Raw genomic sequence first — 15,796 nt, 5'->3', positions numbered from 1 at the left:
TGCTCTACGGTCTGTTTGCCAGGATGCACACCCAGACAAACATCAACCGTGCCTGGAGGACCATCAGCTTGGTGAAAGACGCTTTTGGTCTGCCCAAATCCTTTTGGTCTTCCAGAGCCAAGAGTTGACTCTGACCGAGTGTTGCAGGCTGGTACATTCCAAGGTCCAGGGCTACGTGCTGAGGGACGCACTGAAGCTTGGGCAGCTGCCACCAGGGCACAATGAGGAAAGACCACTGTCAGACGTCTTTCTGCTAAAGGTAAATGGGGGTTGGTTCAGTTATTGGACCCCCCCTTGATGCCTCAGATATATGTAAATATAATCCTGTACAAGTAAAAAATGCCTTGAGTTTGTTTTGTTGGATAGAGTTCAATTGCAATGTTCATTTGTTTTTCTTCAAACGTTACTGTACAGAACCGAACTGCTTTAGTGACTGTGTATGCATATATATTTTTATAAATAAAGTATATTTTTGAAATTTAAAAAAAAATTGTTTAATTATGAGCATGTTTTTCCTACAGCTGAACAATTCCACAACATAAAGAGAGACATCAAATGCAAAACAAATACAGGATGATGCCAGAAAACAATGCAACAGAATTGCTGATCAGACTGTATTCTGGACAATAGGGAGAGTTTATGTGATAAGACCTAAATAAAACATCAAAGTGCTTGATTGAATAAATTTAGAGAAAAAGTTTAAAATTTGAGAGGAATCCATTGCTAGTAGCATTGCATATGGGGAGGTCCTTCATAAATCTAAGAGCTCATTCAGGGCAGCATTCTTTTCACAGAGATGGGTGAGAACCTGAAACTACCCCTAACCCCTACCATAACACTATTCAGGGGGTTTCACAAGTTTTTATTCCAAGAAGAGAGGTAAGGTTTTGGTTAAAATAACAATACAATTTAACACGCAGCCCTTTAATATTAGGGTTCCTTACCTTGCCAGAAGTAGCTGCCAGGTGCACCAAGTAGTATGTCTCCTGCCTAAAACACAAAGGATTAAACTCTTACAAAACATTGGCTCTTGCCTTATGTGTGTATAGCATAGAATAGCTGCTACCTGGTGATAATTGAGGATCTAAAATTCTGCTATTTTGGCCCTTGTTGATGTATTCTGCCAAAAAAGGTATATAAAATAGTTTTACCACTTGTAGGGTTGTCTTAGCTTCCTCTGAAATGTAGAGCGGTACACTTTCCTGATCTTTCGGGCCATGTTGCATATTGTAGCAGGACAAAGTTGACAAGTGCAACCAAATCAGGAGAAAAGCAGCGATCCCAGTTTAAGAACGATCTAGCCATCCACATCTTGTTGCTGCTGTGCAATGTCAAGAGCTGTGCAATGGACTTAGGCTCATGTTGGTTTCAATGTCAAGGCAGGCTTGGATTCTGGGATGCTTTATTGGCTGCAATATTGCACCTTCAAGAAGCCCTGCTTCACAGAGAGTTTTGATGAAGCTGCGCAGGGAAGACTGAGTGTTTAGGTTTTACTGCTCAGCTGCATCACTCGAGGTATTAACCTATTGACTTAAATGACTGCAAAACTAGGGCATTAAGTAAGTCCTTTTTCCTTGCCTTGTCAATGCAGAATTCTACAGTAATAGTACCCTGAAGCAACTATTTACATGGATTATTAGCATTATGTTCTCGCTGACTAATTTTCTCCTGTCTCCTAAGTTTGCTGTCACCCCCTAGTGGCCAACTGTTTATTCATCACACACACAAAGCTATTCGACATGAAAGGCACTGTAGATGAAAGTTAAAAAACCCTGGCTCTTGTTTGGTTTCCCTCAAATATGAAGCTGCAATTATTACAATTTTCTTTGCAAAGAGTGAACCTCTTCTAGTAAGTCTGTAAACCCAATAATTTAAGGACTTTAACTTCACTGTGATCATTAGATTATTCCTCCTCCTTGCGATCTCTGAGAAAAAGCTACAGCCACAATGTAAGATAGAAACTATATTCCTCAAGCAGGAGAATGAGACGTTCTGCATGCAAACCCTGTTAATTTGATATCTCAACCCTGCTTCATTAAACATCCCACTGCATGATTCTGTTTTAGTTTTATTTACCTACAAAAATAATTTTAAGAATTAGTTTGAGGAGTTTATAAAATCATGAGGGGTACAGATAAGGTGTCTTTCCCCTAGGATGAATTTCAAGACAGCGGACATTTTTTTTCAGGCAAGAGGGGTAAGATTTAAAAAAGACATGAGAGGGTGTTTTGTGTGTGGAATGAACTTGCAGAGGAAGTGTGGATGCAGGTACAGTTACAACTTTGAAAAGACATTTGGATAAATACACAAATAAGAAATAAATACACAAGTAAGAAATGTTTGGAAGGAAATGGACGAAGTGCAGGCAGATGGGGCTATGTTTAGTTGGGATTATGATTGGCATGGACTGGTTGGACCTAAGGGTCCATTTCCATGCTGTATGACTGTATGGTTCTACCTGTCTTCACCTATCCCCACTTCACCACCTTGGTCCCTTTACCTGCAACTCCCCCCCCAACCTCCCCTCACTTCCAGTCACTTCCACCAGGAGGGTACACATGCAGATTAGTAGTTTTGGGCGTGTGTGGTGCTGTGGCAGTGCCCCTACTTCTGAGCCAGGAGACCCATTTTCAGAAGTGCGTAATAACATCACTGCACATCTTGATTGGAAAATATCATCAGAAGTTGGGTCTTGAGATATAGTCAAATGGTGAATTACCCTGAACCACTTCATTATCACTAAAGAGTAAGGGTGTCACAGTTAACTGCAAGGCGGAGGCACAGACTAAAAGTGACCGAGTCTTTCATTTCCCCTTACCATAGACTAAAAGAGAATGAGTGATATGAACATACATATTCTCTGAGCCTTCAACACACCCGTATCAAATGTATTTATCTAATGTTTAATGAATTCTTTGGAACATTTAATATATGTATTTGTGTTTCTGTGCAAATAGTAGAAGACAAACTTGTGAACATATTAAGTATTTGTGCACTAATGCAGCTCAGGGTCAGTTCCAAACTTACCAGCATCAAATTTGCAAAATCAAAGTTATTGCAACAATGGGAATGAAGAGCAGAAACGCACAATGTTAAAGTATTACCTCCGTGATTACACTGCTCCAGCCGGCTTCACAAAAACGCTGATCTGGGACTGAGAAATAACACTGTCATTAATCATTTACCTCACAGGCTACAATTTCACGCACACACACATAGAAAGCTGTTGTGTTTGCTGCTTGGGTTGCATTTTAGATAATTCCTGTCTCTTTCCTATTCCCCAGAAATGTCTGAGCAGAAAGATTCAAACAAAGCATGCAGAGGCAAATCATGGCCATGGTGACAGTGAATTTTGGAAGCTGCAGAGTGAGACGTAGACACATTTCCAGTTGTTCCATTTTAACACAAAATATAGCAAGAAATCAGTTGTGAATCTGTCAAAAACAAACCCATCTCTAATGATCTGACTGTGTAAACTTCACTTTTATTTCCCAGCGCCAGGAAACCAACATTTTACTTTTAAACAAACTCAAGAGTTTGCAGCTTTAGGCTCCATTGCTTACATCTTAATGTAGGCCTCTGTCACCTCACTTACAAATTGACCCTCCTTTTCCCCTTATTTCTCACTCTATTACCTCTGAATTTTGTACAATTGCTATTGTCCAATTCTGGCTGTTAGTTTAATTTAAATTTCTTGGCACATATTTCATCCTCATTTAGCTTGGTTTCTTTCTGATCACAAGGCCCATTGCTTTCATTAAATCCCTTTCCACTCTATGAGCTAGATTTTCAATTGCCAGTGAGGGCAGTATGTCCAGCTTTGAAAATAGTGTTCATGGATAATGTGTCAGTCTATCAATACCTCTAAAATGCACTACTCATAGAGTCATAGCCCACAGAGTGGCCCTTTGGCCCATTGCATCAGCAATAACCTATCTGCACTAACTAATCCCCATTGACCCATAGCCTTGACTGTTGTGACATTTCAAGAGCTCATCCACATACTTAAAGGTTGTGAGATTTTCACTTTTTAAAAAAATTCATTCACTGATGAAGAAGGCATTGGTTCGGCAGTATTTATTGCCCATCCCTAATTGCCCAGCGGGATGTTAAGAGTCACCTCATCAGGAGTCACAGATAAGGATGGCAGTTTCCTTCCCTAAAGGATATTAATGAAACAGAGGGGTTTTCCTGACAATCGACAGCGGCTTCGTGGTCAAAAATAGAACCTTAGACTTTTTTTATTGAATTCAAATTCCACCATCTGCTGTGACGGGATTTGAACTCAGATCCCCAAAACATTATCTGAGTGTCTAGATTAACAGTCCAGCAATGATACCACTGGGCTGTCACTTCCCCATGCAAGATAGTGCATTCCAGATTCTGTAGCTAAAATACTCCAACCCAAGAATATCCTGGTTAAATTTCTTTGCCTCACCGTCAGTGGAATCACATCCTTCTTATAGTGTGGTGACCACATAGTACTCTAACCTCACAGAAATCTTATACATAACCACCCTGCTCTGATAATCTATGCCATGACAGATAAAGGCAAGTGTCCCATAGTCTTTTTAAACACTCTATTAACATGTCCAGCTGCATTCAGGGATCTGTAGATAAGCACCCCAAGAACTTCTTAGTGTACTGCAATATATTGAGTACTCCCTTGTCTTGTTTCTCCTTCCAAAGTGCATCGCCTCACATTTTTCAGGGTTAAATGTCATCTGCCACTGATCTGTCCATCTGACAAACCTGTCTACAACCTCCTACAAACTAAGACCTTCCACCCAGCCAATTTTCATGTCATCCCCAAGCTTACTTTTCATGCCTCCCACATTCAATTCTATATCATTTATATATACATCATGAATAATAAGGGACCCAGCACTAATCCATCCATGTATAAAGTACCGGCCTCTAGTCAGACAAAGAGCCTTCAACAACCACCCCCTGTCTCCTAAACCAAATTAGGATCTTCCAAGTTACTCCGGGTCCCATTCCCTTCTGCCTTCTTTATCAGTCTGCCACATGGGACCTTGTCAAAGGCCTTGCTGAAATCTGTATAAACTAGTTCAACTGTACTACCTGCCTGATCACCTCCTTGAAAAATGTAATCAAATTTCATTGGCATGATCTGTCTCCAACCAAGCCATGCTGACTATCCCTGATCAAAACATACCTCCCCAAGTAGAGATTAATTCTCTGCTACTACAAGACCAGAGCAATGGGAGAGCTGACAACCTGCCTCTTGCTGATTAAGATGCTATTAACCTGTTGAAGAGCTTGTTGATGACCTAGAGAAGGCCAAAAGGAGACTTTCAAAATAGCGAGTGTGAAGAGTGAACAGTCTGGGGCTTGTGTTTGCACATCTATTAGGGAAACGGAGGGAGCCAGATGTGATGGTGCAGATGAATTAAAATGCTGAAAAAAATATACCTATGTTCTCTTGTGTATAGCTGCCTTAGCTGCCTTCTGTCTTTGAGCACTGCCTTCAGAACCAGTTCCTGCCTCTGCTAACTGGTCAGTACATTGAGTGAAGGTGTTGGGATGTCATATTGCAGCTGCACAGGACATTAGTGAGGCCACTTTTGAAGTACTGCGTACAATCCAATCGGAAAGGGTGCAGGAAAGATTTACAAGGATATTGCCAGGAATGGAGAGGCTGCATAGACTGGGACTTTCTTTCCCTAGAGCGTCAGAGGCTGCGGGGTGATTTTATAGAAGTTTATAAAATCATGAGGTGCATTGATAAAGTGAATAGTCAAGGTCTTTTCCCTCGGTTAAAGGAGTCCAAAACGATAGGGCATAGGTTTAAGATTACGGGAGAAAGATTTAAAAGGGACCTGAAGGGCAACTTTTTTCTGAACAGAGGGTGGTGCGTATGTGGAATGAACTGCATTTATGGAAGTGGTAGATGCAGGTACAGTTACAACATTTAAAAGACATTTGGACAGGTACCTGAATAAGAAAGGTTTAGAGTATGGGTGGGAGCAGGAAAGTGGGACTAGTTCAATTTGGGATTATGCTTGGCATAGACGAGTGGACTGAAGGGCCCGTTTCCGTATGACACCGACACCAGTACAGTAATTCAGTGCCAAGATAAATTCTGGCTGACTGAGGAATCTGAGGATTAAAACAGCAATGTGCAGTGATGCAGATGTGGCACAGGGTCACAGCCTGGAAGTGAACGGTAGTGGGCGGCACAGTGGTTAGCACTGCTGCCTCACAGCACAAGAGACCTGGGTTCAATTCCTGACTCAAGTGACTGACTGTGTGGAGTTTGCACATTCTCCCCATGTCTGCGTGGGTTTCCTCTGGTTTCCTCCCACAGTCCAAAGATGTGCAGGTTAGGTGAATTGGCCATGCTAAATTGCCCGTAGTGTTAGGTAAAGGGGTAAATGTAGGGGAATGGGTGGGTTGCACTTCGGAGGGGCGGTGTGGACTTGTTGGGCCGAAGGGCCTGTTTCCACACTAAGTAATCTAATCTGAACTGAGTGTCAGATTCCCGAGCTCAAATTGTTATCCAACCCAGTGTTTGATTTTCTTGATTTATCTCCTGACTCCTTCTGAAAAGACCATTTTCTCTCTCTTTTTTCTTGCTACATGTGTATTTCATTTGACATGTAAAAGCGTGGCAGGAGATTTAATTTCAAGCTTACCAAAAGCAACAGAGAGACCATGAAACAAAATCCCAGAAGAGTTTCAAACATCATCATATGAACTTTATCAAAAAGATCTGGTGTGATGAAAAATTAACCTGTGAAGCCATTCTGTGCTGCTGGGGAACAGCCTAATTCAATCACTGAGTCCTCACAAACTTTAAGAGTTCAGGAATTTTGACATTTTTAAAAATCTCATCATTTTATGCAGGACATTCTCTTACTGTTTGATATATTAAGCTGCCATTGCAAAATATTGGAACGACAGGGTGAATATTCTGCGTAGCTCCTGAAGTTTTGAACTGCTATTCGGCACGTGCCCACTGGCGTCACTCCACCAGTCTCGACCTTGGAGTTGATGGTCCGTGAATATTTCCAGTGGTACAATGGAGCACAGGCCTGCAGATTGAACATAGATATTTAGTATTGTTAACACATCAGCAATGATTGCTTTAATAGATTTTTGTTTTAAACAAAATCTCTTCCTAAAACATTTCTTCCTGAAGGAGTAAGAAAACTCCCTGATTACCAAAGACTCATATACACTGTTTTTTTATTTGCTCCCTGGATGTAGACATTGCTGGTTAGCCAGTATTTGTAATCCATCTCTCATTGACTTTGTGAGGGTGGAGGTGAATTACTTTCATGAACTGCTGCAGTCCATGTGGTGTATGCAGACCCATAGTCCTGTTATAAAGGAAGTTCAATGATTCCTTGTGATTGTGAGAAATGCTGATAAGGGCCAGTTTTACTCACTATTGCCATCTGCCATGGAAGGCCTTACCTCACAACCATTGCTGTTCTTGCATAGCATTGGTTTGGAGGAAGTCCAAGATTTTGACATTGTGAATATTGACTGTAGTGACAGGGATATCATTCAAGCTTTTGTTCTTTGGCCAATGGATAGGAACTGGAACCCTGATTGGTTTTCATCTCCACAAGCCAGATCCCATTGGTTAGTCAGTACAAATCAACCTTCTGAATAGAGTGGTTTAGCCAACCTCCTCCATAAGCAAATAAAGACACAAAGGAAGCACAAACACCCTTATTTTGAAGTGGGGAAGTTGCAAATAGTTAACAAAAACATCCCCGTGCCCATCTCGTGATGTGAATGAATGAAAAGTGTATGAATTTTCAAAATCTATGGTTAAAAAAATGTTCCTTCAGGTTCTTATTACAGTTAATATCTTGCACTCTCTCAAATGTTAGCTTTTGGACACTTCCATGGTCTAGTAGACAAAGGTATTTTAAATAAAAAAAACTTGTATAATGAAAGTGGAGTGGTCAGTTCTCCCAGCTCTGCTTTTGTCTGGTTGGGTTTTGTTTTAGCACAGGAGTTGAAAAACTGCTGGTCTCCAAAGAAGCAGGTCCAGGCTGATCCTTCTCTCTCTCTGGCTTCTCTCCTGTAAGACCCTGGACTTGATTTTATCTTTAGAGCCAAGAAGTGTTTTTAGAGATTGTTGCAAGTATGGGGAACAGCATTATTAAGTTGGGATGATCTGTTAGGGTTTTTGGATCGGTTAAATTATTTGGTATTCAGTTCTCTTTTATTTGTGTTTCATTTGGTAATACTGTAAATAGATTCCGTTTTGTTTAAAACTAAGCAAATTGACCAGCTGCATCTTTCCTGGAATTTCCATTGTTCACCTGCTTAAAACAACTAACAAAGTGAGGGTCTGGGCTATTTTCTTGAAATGATTTGAGGGTGTCTTGCCTGGTTCATAACACTAGACAGCCATGCTCCAGTACCATGTAATCTGACATCACTATGACACATGCTCAGTGGTTATACTTAGAGTGCAAGTATAATTCCCTTTACTCTACAATTGCCGTCGGTCTGGATTCACAAATACACCAGACCAGGGATGGACAGCAGACTTTCTTCCCTAAAGAACAAACTTCAACCAAAATGATTGATGGTAGTTTCAAGGTCACCATTAGTGAGACTAACTTTACAGTTCCTGTTTTACTGATTGAGTGTAAACTCCACCATTTGAATATGCATCCACAAAGCATTAACCACGGCCTTTGAATAACTAGAGTCATAGAGTCATACGGTATAGAAACAGACCCACTGGTCCAATCAGTCTGGCTACAATCCAAACTATGATATTCCCACCTGCCTGTACTTGGCCTACATCCCTCCAAGAGTTTCTTATTCATGTTCTTATGCAAATGTCTTTTAAAGTTTGAACTCTACCCCACTACTCCCTCTGAAAGTTCATTCCTCACACAAACCTCACATTCCTCACACAGCATCTATACAATGTGGAAACAGGCCCTTCGGCCTAACAAGTCCACACCAACCCTCCGAAGAGGGACCCACCCTCCCACCAATGCACCCAACCTATAGATCCCCCAAACATTATGGGCAATTTAGCATGGCCAATTCACCTAACCTGCACATCTTTAGATTGAGGGAGGAAACCCACGCAGACACAGGGAAGAATGTATAAATTCCACACGGACAGTCATCTGAGGCTGGAATTGAACTCAGGTCCCTGGCGCTGTGAGGCAGTAGTACTAACCATAGAGACATTGTGACATCCTGTATAACTTCAACATGATATCCCAACTCCTTTACTCAAAGGTCTGAGTAGTGAAGACAAGCATGCTAAGCACTTTCTTAACCACTCTGTCTATATATGACACAAACTTCACTCTTTGTGTTAGAAAGTACCCCTTCATGTCTTTTTTAAATCTTTCCCTCCTAGAAATCCCCCACCCTAGGGAAAAGACACTTGCCATTCACCTTATCTAATCCCCTCATGACTTTAGAAACTTTTATAATATCACTCCTCACCCTTCTATGCTCCACTGAAAAAACTCCCGATCTATTCTGCCTCTCCTTAAGACTCAATCCCTCCATTCCTGGCAACATCCTAGTAATTTTTTTCTGGACCCACTTCAATTTAATAATATCCTTCCTATAATAGGGCAACCAGAACTGGACACAATACACCAGGAGAAGCCTCATCAACATCCTGTACAACCTCAATATGATATCCCAACTCCTATAGTCAAAGGTCTGAGTAATAAAGACAAGTGTGCTAAGCACTTTCTTAACCTCCCTGTCTATATGTGATACAAACTTCAGAGAATTAGATACCTGAACCCCTAAGTCTGTCTGTTCTATAACACTAGCCCCAAGATGCTACTAGTCCAGTGATAGTCCCATTATACCTCTAGATTAGATTAGATTAGATTCCCTACAGTGTGGAAACAGGCCCTTCGGCCCAACAAGTCCACACCGACCCTCCAAAGAGTAACCCATCCAGACCCATTTCTCTCTGGCTAATGCACCAAACACTATTGGCAATTTAGAATGGCCAATTCATCTCATCTGCACATCTTTGGAGTGTGGGAGAAAACCAGAGCACCTGGAGGAAACACACGCAGCTACTGGGAGAATGTGCAAACTCCACACAGACGGTTGCCCGAGGTCGGAACCGAACCTGGGTCCCTGGTGCTGTGAGGCAGTAGTGCTAATGACCACTTCTCACTGTCTGAGGAATTATTGCTGATCTTGTATTTCTGACCTCTAAAATATTTTTATTACACTGACCTTACCTATGATTTCAGCTAAAACTGACTTGACAGGCTGGGGGCATGGCCCAGATATCAGGACTCCTGTTCTGAGTCGCTTGTGTGCAGTTTTTGTTGGAAAGTACTAATGTCTAAATATCAAGATAAGCTCAACTGTAGTGCTTTCCCCATACCCTGCAACAAATAACCTGCTGGCGCACAGTATGGCAGACTATGGCTTCTATTGTCTGTAGGCAGGAAGAACAGTTAATTATGTGGGATGATGGAATATTGTACAGAGTTCTGTTCACTACACTACCAGAAAGACATGGATGCTTTGGAGAGGGTACAGAGAAGCTTTACTTGGATATTGCCTGGTCTGGAGGGGTTTAGGTATGAGGAGAGGTTGGATAAGATCGGATTGTTTTCACTGGAAAGACAAAGGTCGAGGGGCAACCTGACAGAGGCTTACAAAATTATGAGTATCTTCAGGTGGGGGAAGGGAAAGAGGGATAGAAACTGCACATGGGCAATAGGTAGTGGGTCTAAATAAAGACTAGGAATCGGCACAGGCTTGGTGGGCTGAAGGGCTGTGTTGTATTGTATTGTGTAAAAGACTCCCATTGACATACTGTCTCTACAAGTATTCCATCAGTGCTCCCTGGTCAGACATTAATTAGTTTCAATTTCCGATCATGTAATGGCCTCATCCCTTTGCACTGATGTTGGTAGGCTGCATGTGGTGTTGCCTGACAGCTAAAGCCTCCAGCAGCTAATGGTGTCCTTCCTAAAAAGTCCTGATCAACTGATGTGACATCAGGAAGGGGAGAGACATGGTGAGAGCCAATCTCCTGGTCTTGTTTCCCAACTCCCAACACCACTCTCTCCAGTGAGTCTGTCCCAGAAATACTCACAGACTTAAGACACTCTGCACTCACTACACACACACATACATGTTCTCACACTCACAACCCCCAACCCAGACAGACACACACACACACAGACAGACAAAGATCCACATGCACACATATATTTTGTGGGGTGAATTTGTCCTTGAAGGGTTACATTATACTTTGCTCAAAAACTGCATGCATTCATGTAGAACTCTGAACTCAAAAACTGCATGAATTCATGTAAAACTAAGTTATCTCACTTTTTAGATTAGAATCAATCTAAACATCATGGCATAGACAGAGAACACAGGGGGCTAACACCTTCAACATATTGTCTAACTATCACCATTGTTAACAGCTAACCCCGAGAATGCAACATTTTAAAAAAAAAGGTTTTGTTATTTACACATGAAAGAAGTGAAACTATCATTGTATTCTAACAGATGAAAGGCTTAACAGACAATCAATTTTTCAATGTATAATTTCAGTTACATCACACTATAAATTTTTGCTATAAATTCCGTGTTAGGATTGAGCCCTCCACTATCACCTAATGAAGGAGCGTCGCTCCGAAAGCTAGTGTGTTTCCAATTAAGAGAAAATGAGGACTGCAGATGCTGGGGATCAGAGCTTAAAAATGTGTTGCTGGAAAAGCGCAGCAGGTCAGGCAGCATCAAAGAAGAAGGAGAATTGACGTTTCGGGCATAAGCCCTTCCAGAACTTTTTCCTGGGGTGGAAATGGCTATTACGAGGAGACATAATTTTAAGGTGATTGGAAGAAGGTTTAGGGGCGATAAAAGTTTGGTACACCATTGAGGGCCGAAGGGTCTGTACTGTGCTGTACTGTTCTATGTTCTGTATTCTATGTTCTATGACCAACAATGATAGAAGAAAGGAAATTGTGAAAGTGCAGGAGGAGAGAATGAAAGGTACATTAGTATCTCGGAGGGTTGCAACAATTGTAGACATTCCAGAGCAAGGGAGCGATCTAACTGGGAAGGTGAATATAAAATTAAACCCATTATACTGGTGCATTTATGTTAAAAGTCCTTGTGAATGTCATTAAAATGCAACAAAATATAGGAGTGAGCGTAAACAAGACAAAATCAGCAAATCGGTGCAAAGAAAACAGAGAAAAGAAAAAAAAAATCCAAAAATTAAAAGTAATAAAGATTTGGATTTGGTGTGTGTGCTCCAAAAGTGCCCTTACACACAATTGAATGAAAATCCCTTTTCTTATTTGAAAATTAAAATTTCAAGTGCATTATAGTAGAATAGCTATTATTGGAGGTGCTTGATTTTCTGTGGGCTTTCAGCAACCTGAACCCGAACTTCCCTTGATGCTTTGCTCTGTGGATGCATTTCATCCCAATTGTGCTTTTTAAAAAAAATGTTTCATGAGGAGCATCACTGACAAGGTAAGTATTTGTTGCTCTTGACCTGAGTAACTTCCTATACCACTTTGAAGAAGTGACAAAGAAGATTGATGAAGGCAAGGAGGTAGACATTGTCTATATGGACTTCAGCAAAGCATTCAGCAAGGTTCCGCATGGAGAGGGGAAAGATATAAAAGGCACCTAAGATGCAACCATTTCACGTATATGGAATGAGCTGCCAGAGGAAGTGGTGGAGGCTGGTACAGTTACAACCTTTAAAAGGCATCTGGATGGGTATATGAATAGGATGGGTTTACAGGGATATGGGCCAAGTGCTGGCAAATGGAGTAGATTAATTTAGGATAGCTGGTCAGCATGGACAAGTTGTACTGAAGGGTCTTTTTCTATGCTGTACAGCTCTATGACTCTATTTCAAAGGGGACTTAAGAGTGTTATGGGCCTGGAGTCACAGATCTGGTTAGCATTGCAGACTTTCTTCCCTAAAGGGTGGCAGTGAACTAACAAATGACAGCACCATACTTGCCTTTACTGAAATTATCTTTCAGTTCCAGATTTTCGATTAGTTGAATTTGAATACCACCTGTTGCCTTTGCTGTTTAAACCCATCTCACCACAGCATTAGACTGTGGTACAAGCCCAGTGATATTATCACAACACCACTTTCCTGGCTCAATTCCAAAGGAAATTTCACTCCATCAGCTCTCTTCTAGATTTGCACCACATGAACTCACCAAAACTTGGTCCTTGAGTGATTTGACTGTAGCCCCAAACCATTGATGGGATTTGTAATCTTTCATTTCTTCTATGACATTGTGAATATGTCGGTTACCTGCAGGAATAAATTCATATTATTGACAAACTGTGCTGGCAATCGAAAGACACTCAGCGCAGTGATAGAGTGTATGAACTGGTTTTAATTAATTGTATTTCTTGTCAGAATACCCTAATTTGCCATATTTAATTTTGCTTCATCTCTCAAATTTCCACTCCTTGCTTCCCTGCAGGTGCAAGATCTTATTGTGGCTTTAGTTCAGTCAAAGATAAAGAAAAGTGAAGTAGTGCAGATGCTGGAAATATGAAATAAAGCAATCAACCAGCATAACACCAAGCTCCTGAAGTGGGAGTCTGGGCAATAATGTTTGCAAAGCTATTCAAGTCATTGAGGATGTTGAAATAAAGTTAAAACCTGTCCTCAACCGTGGCACGGTGGCTCAGTGGTGAGCACTGATGCCTCACAGCACCAGGGACCCGGGTTCAATTCCAGCTTCAGGCGACTGTCTGTGCGGAGTTTGTACATTCTCCCCTTGTCTGCATGGGTTTCCCCTCTGATTTCCTCCCACAATCCAAAGTTGTGCAGGTTAAGGGGATTGGCCATGCTAAATTGCCTGTCGTGTTCAGGGGTGTGTAGGGTAGGTGCATTAATCAGGGGTAAATGTCAATTACTATGGTAGGGGAATGGGTCAGGGTGGGTTATTCTTGGGAGGGTTGGTGTGGACTTGTTGGGCTGAAGGGTTCGTTTTCACACTGTAGGGATTCTAATTCTAACAAGTACAGATGGTTTAATAGTCCCAAGACTCTTCAACTGCACAAAGTAATAAATGAGAGAAGACCTGAGAAAGGGAGATGTCTGGTGCAATAACAAATATTCATCAAGAGCACTACTTCGAGATAAATTTTGACTCAGAACAAGAAACATAAGCCAGCAAAAGGCTTTTTCAGGACCAATGCCAAAACCATTTCTTTACACAGTGTGAATAAGTTCTACTTCTGTCAATACAAGATTGACCACTTGTCAAACATCTTCATTTTCAAATGGGAGTGAAGTGTCATTGCTCATGTAACTTCAGCAAGTGCAATAGTTAATTTGTGCACAGCTAATTCTCACAAACAGTAATGTGATAAAAGCAGGTGATCTGCTTATCACGGTGTTAGTTAGTTGGCCAGGAGACTAGGGGAACTCTTTTTAAACATTTTTAAAAAAAAGTTATGTGATTTTTATATCGGCACTATAGGAAGGATGTGATTACACTGGAAGGATTGCAGAGGAGTTCATTCAAGAGGTCGGAAAAACTCTGGTTGATTTCTTTGGAGCACGGCAAGTTGAGAGGGAGAAAAGATTATAAGGGGCATGGGCAGGATGAATAGAAAGCAGTTTTCCCCCTTAGTTGAAGAGTCAATAACAAAGGGACACAATCTTAAAGGCAGGAGATTTAGAGAGTTTAGGATACCTATTTTCACCCATTGATGGTGGGGGTCTGAAATGGGGGCCTGGGAAGGTGGTTGAGATGGGAAATCTTTCAAACTTTAAAAAGCACTTGGTTGAGCACTCGAAATGCCATAACATTCAAGGAGGTGGACCTAGAGGTGGAAAATAGGAGAAGTGTAAATTTAGTGTAGCTTTTGATGGTATAGATTTTAGTGGGCTGAAAGGCCTCATCAGTGTGATTCTATAATTGTGTGATTCTATATTCAACTGAAAAGGAAGAATAGGGCTTGGTTTAATGTTTGACAATGCAGTACTCAGTCAGTGGTGTAGTGAAATGACTATGTGCTGAAGACTCTGGAGTGGGATTTCCATCCAATGCAACCTGACTCAGAGGCAGGAGAATCACCAACTGAACCAAGATTGAGGTCTTACATCATCTTGAATGCTCATCTTCCTCAAGGCTCATTGCACCACCTCTGACTCTCAGTTTGTTCTTTTACAGCAATTCAAACTTCTCCCCTCGTGGGCGGCACGGTGGCACAGTGGTTAGCACTGCTGCCTCACAGCGCCAGAGACCCGGGTTCAATTCCCGCCTCAGGCGACCTAAACTCCCCGTGTCTGTGTGGGTTTCCTCCCGGTGCTCCGGTTTCCTCCCACACTCCAAAGATGTGAAGGTCAGGTGAATTGGCCATGCTAAATTGCCCGTAGTGTTAGGTAAGCGGTAAATATAGGGGTATGGGTGGATTGCGCTTTGGCGGGGCTGTGTGGACTTGTTGGGCTGAAGGGCCTGTTTCCACATTGTAAGTAATCTGATCTTCCTTGAAAGCCTAATCCAGGCTCCATTAGGACCATTTCTTCCTAGGTTTATCTTAGCTTTCCAATTTGGCCAGTGACCAAAGTTCAGTGGTGCAGTACCTTAGCAGGGATGACCGTGGAGGAACAATGGCGGATATTTCTGTGTATAATGCAGAAGTTGCAGGATCAGTTCATTCCAAAAATGAAGAAAGATCCCAGGAGGAGGCATGGGTGGCCGTGGCTGACGAGGGAAGTTAAGAAACATATAAAGTTAAAAGAGACAAAGTATAACATAGCAAAGATAAGTGGGAAAACGGAGGA

General features: G+C 41.6%; 1 protein-coding gene across 1 annotated transcript in view; it reads right to left on the bottom strand.

Moving 5' to 3' along the window:
* LOC122539982 (integrin alpha-8-like) overlaps positions 1 to 15,796 on the bottom strand; it is a 108,375-nt gene that overhangs the window by 60,942 nt on the left and 31,637 nt on the right. Inside the window, exons 3-6 of the mRNA XM_043675234.1 lie at positions 13,206 to 13,303; positions 6,884 to 7,058; positions 3,105 to 3,154; positions 945 to 990 (exon numbers count right to left, since the gene is read on the bottom strand). Of these exons, the coding sequence (XP_043531169.1) occupies positions 945 to 990; positions 3,105 to 3,154; positions 6,884 to 7,058; positions 13,206 to 13,303 (369 nt within the window). The remainder of the gene's footprint in view (positions 1 to 944; positions 991 to 3,104; positions 3,155 to 6,883; positions 7,059 to 13,205; positions 13,304 to 15,796) is intronic.

Source organism: Chiloscyllium plagiosum, chromosome 33 (assembly GCF_004010195.1).
Source record: "Chiloscyllium plagiosum isolate BGI_BamShark_2017 chromosome 33, ASM401019v2, whole genome shotgun sequence".
Classification (NCBI taxonomy): domain Eukaryota; kingdom Metazoa; phylum Chordata; class Chondrichthyes; order Orectolobiformes; family Hemiscylliidae; genus Chiloscyllium; species Chiloscyllium plagiosum.
This window is presented reverse-complemented; position numbering and strand designations above follow the sequence as displayed.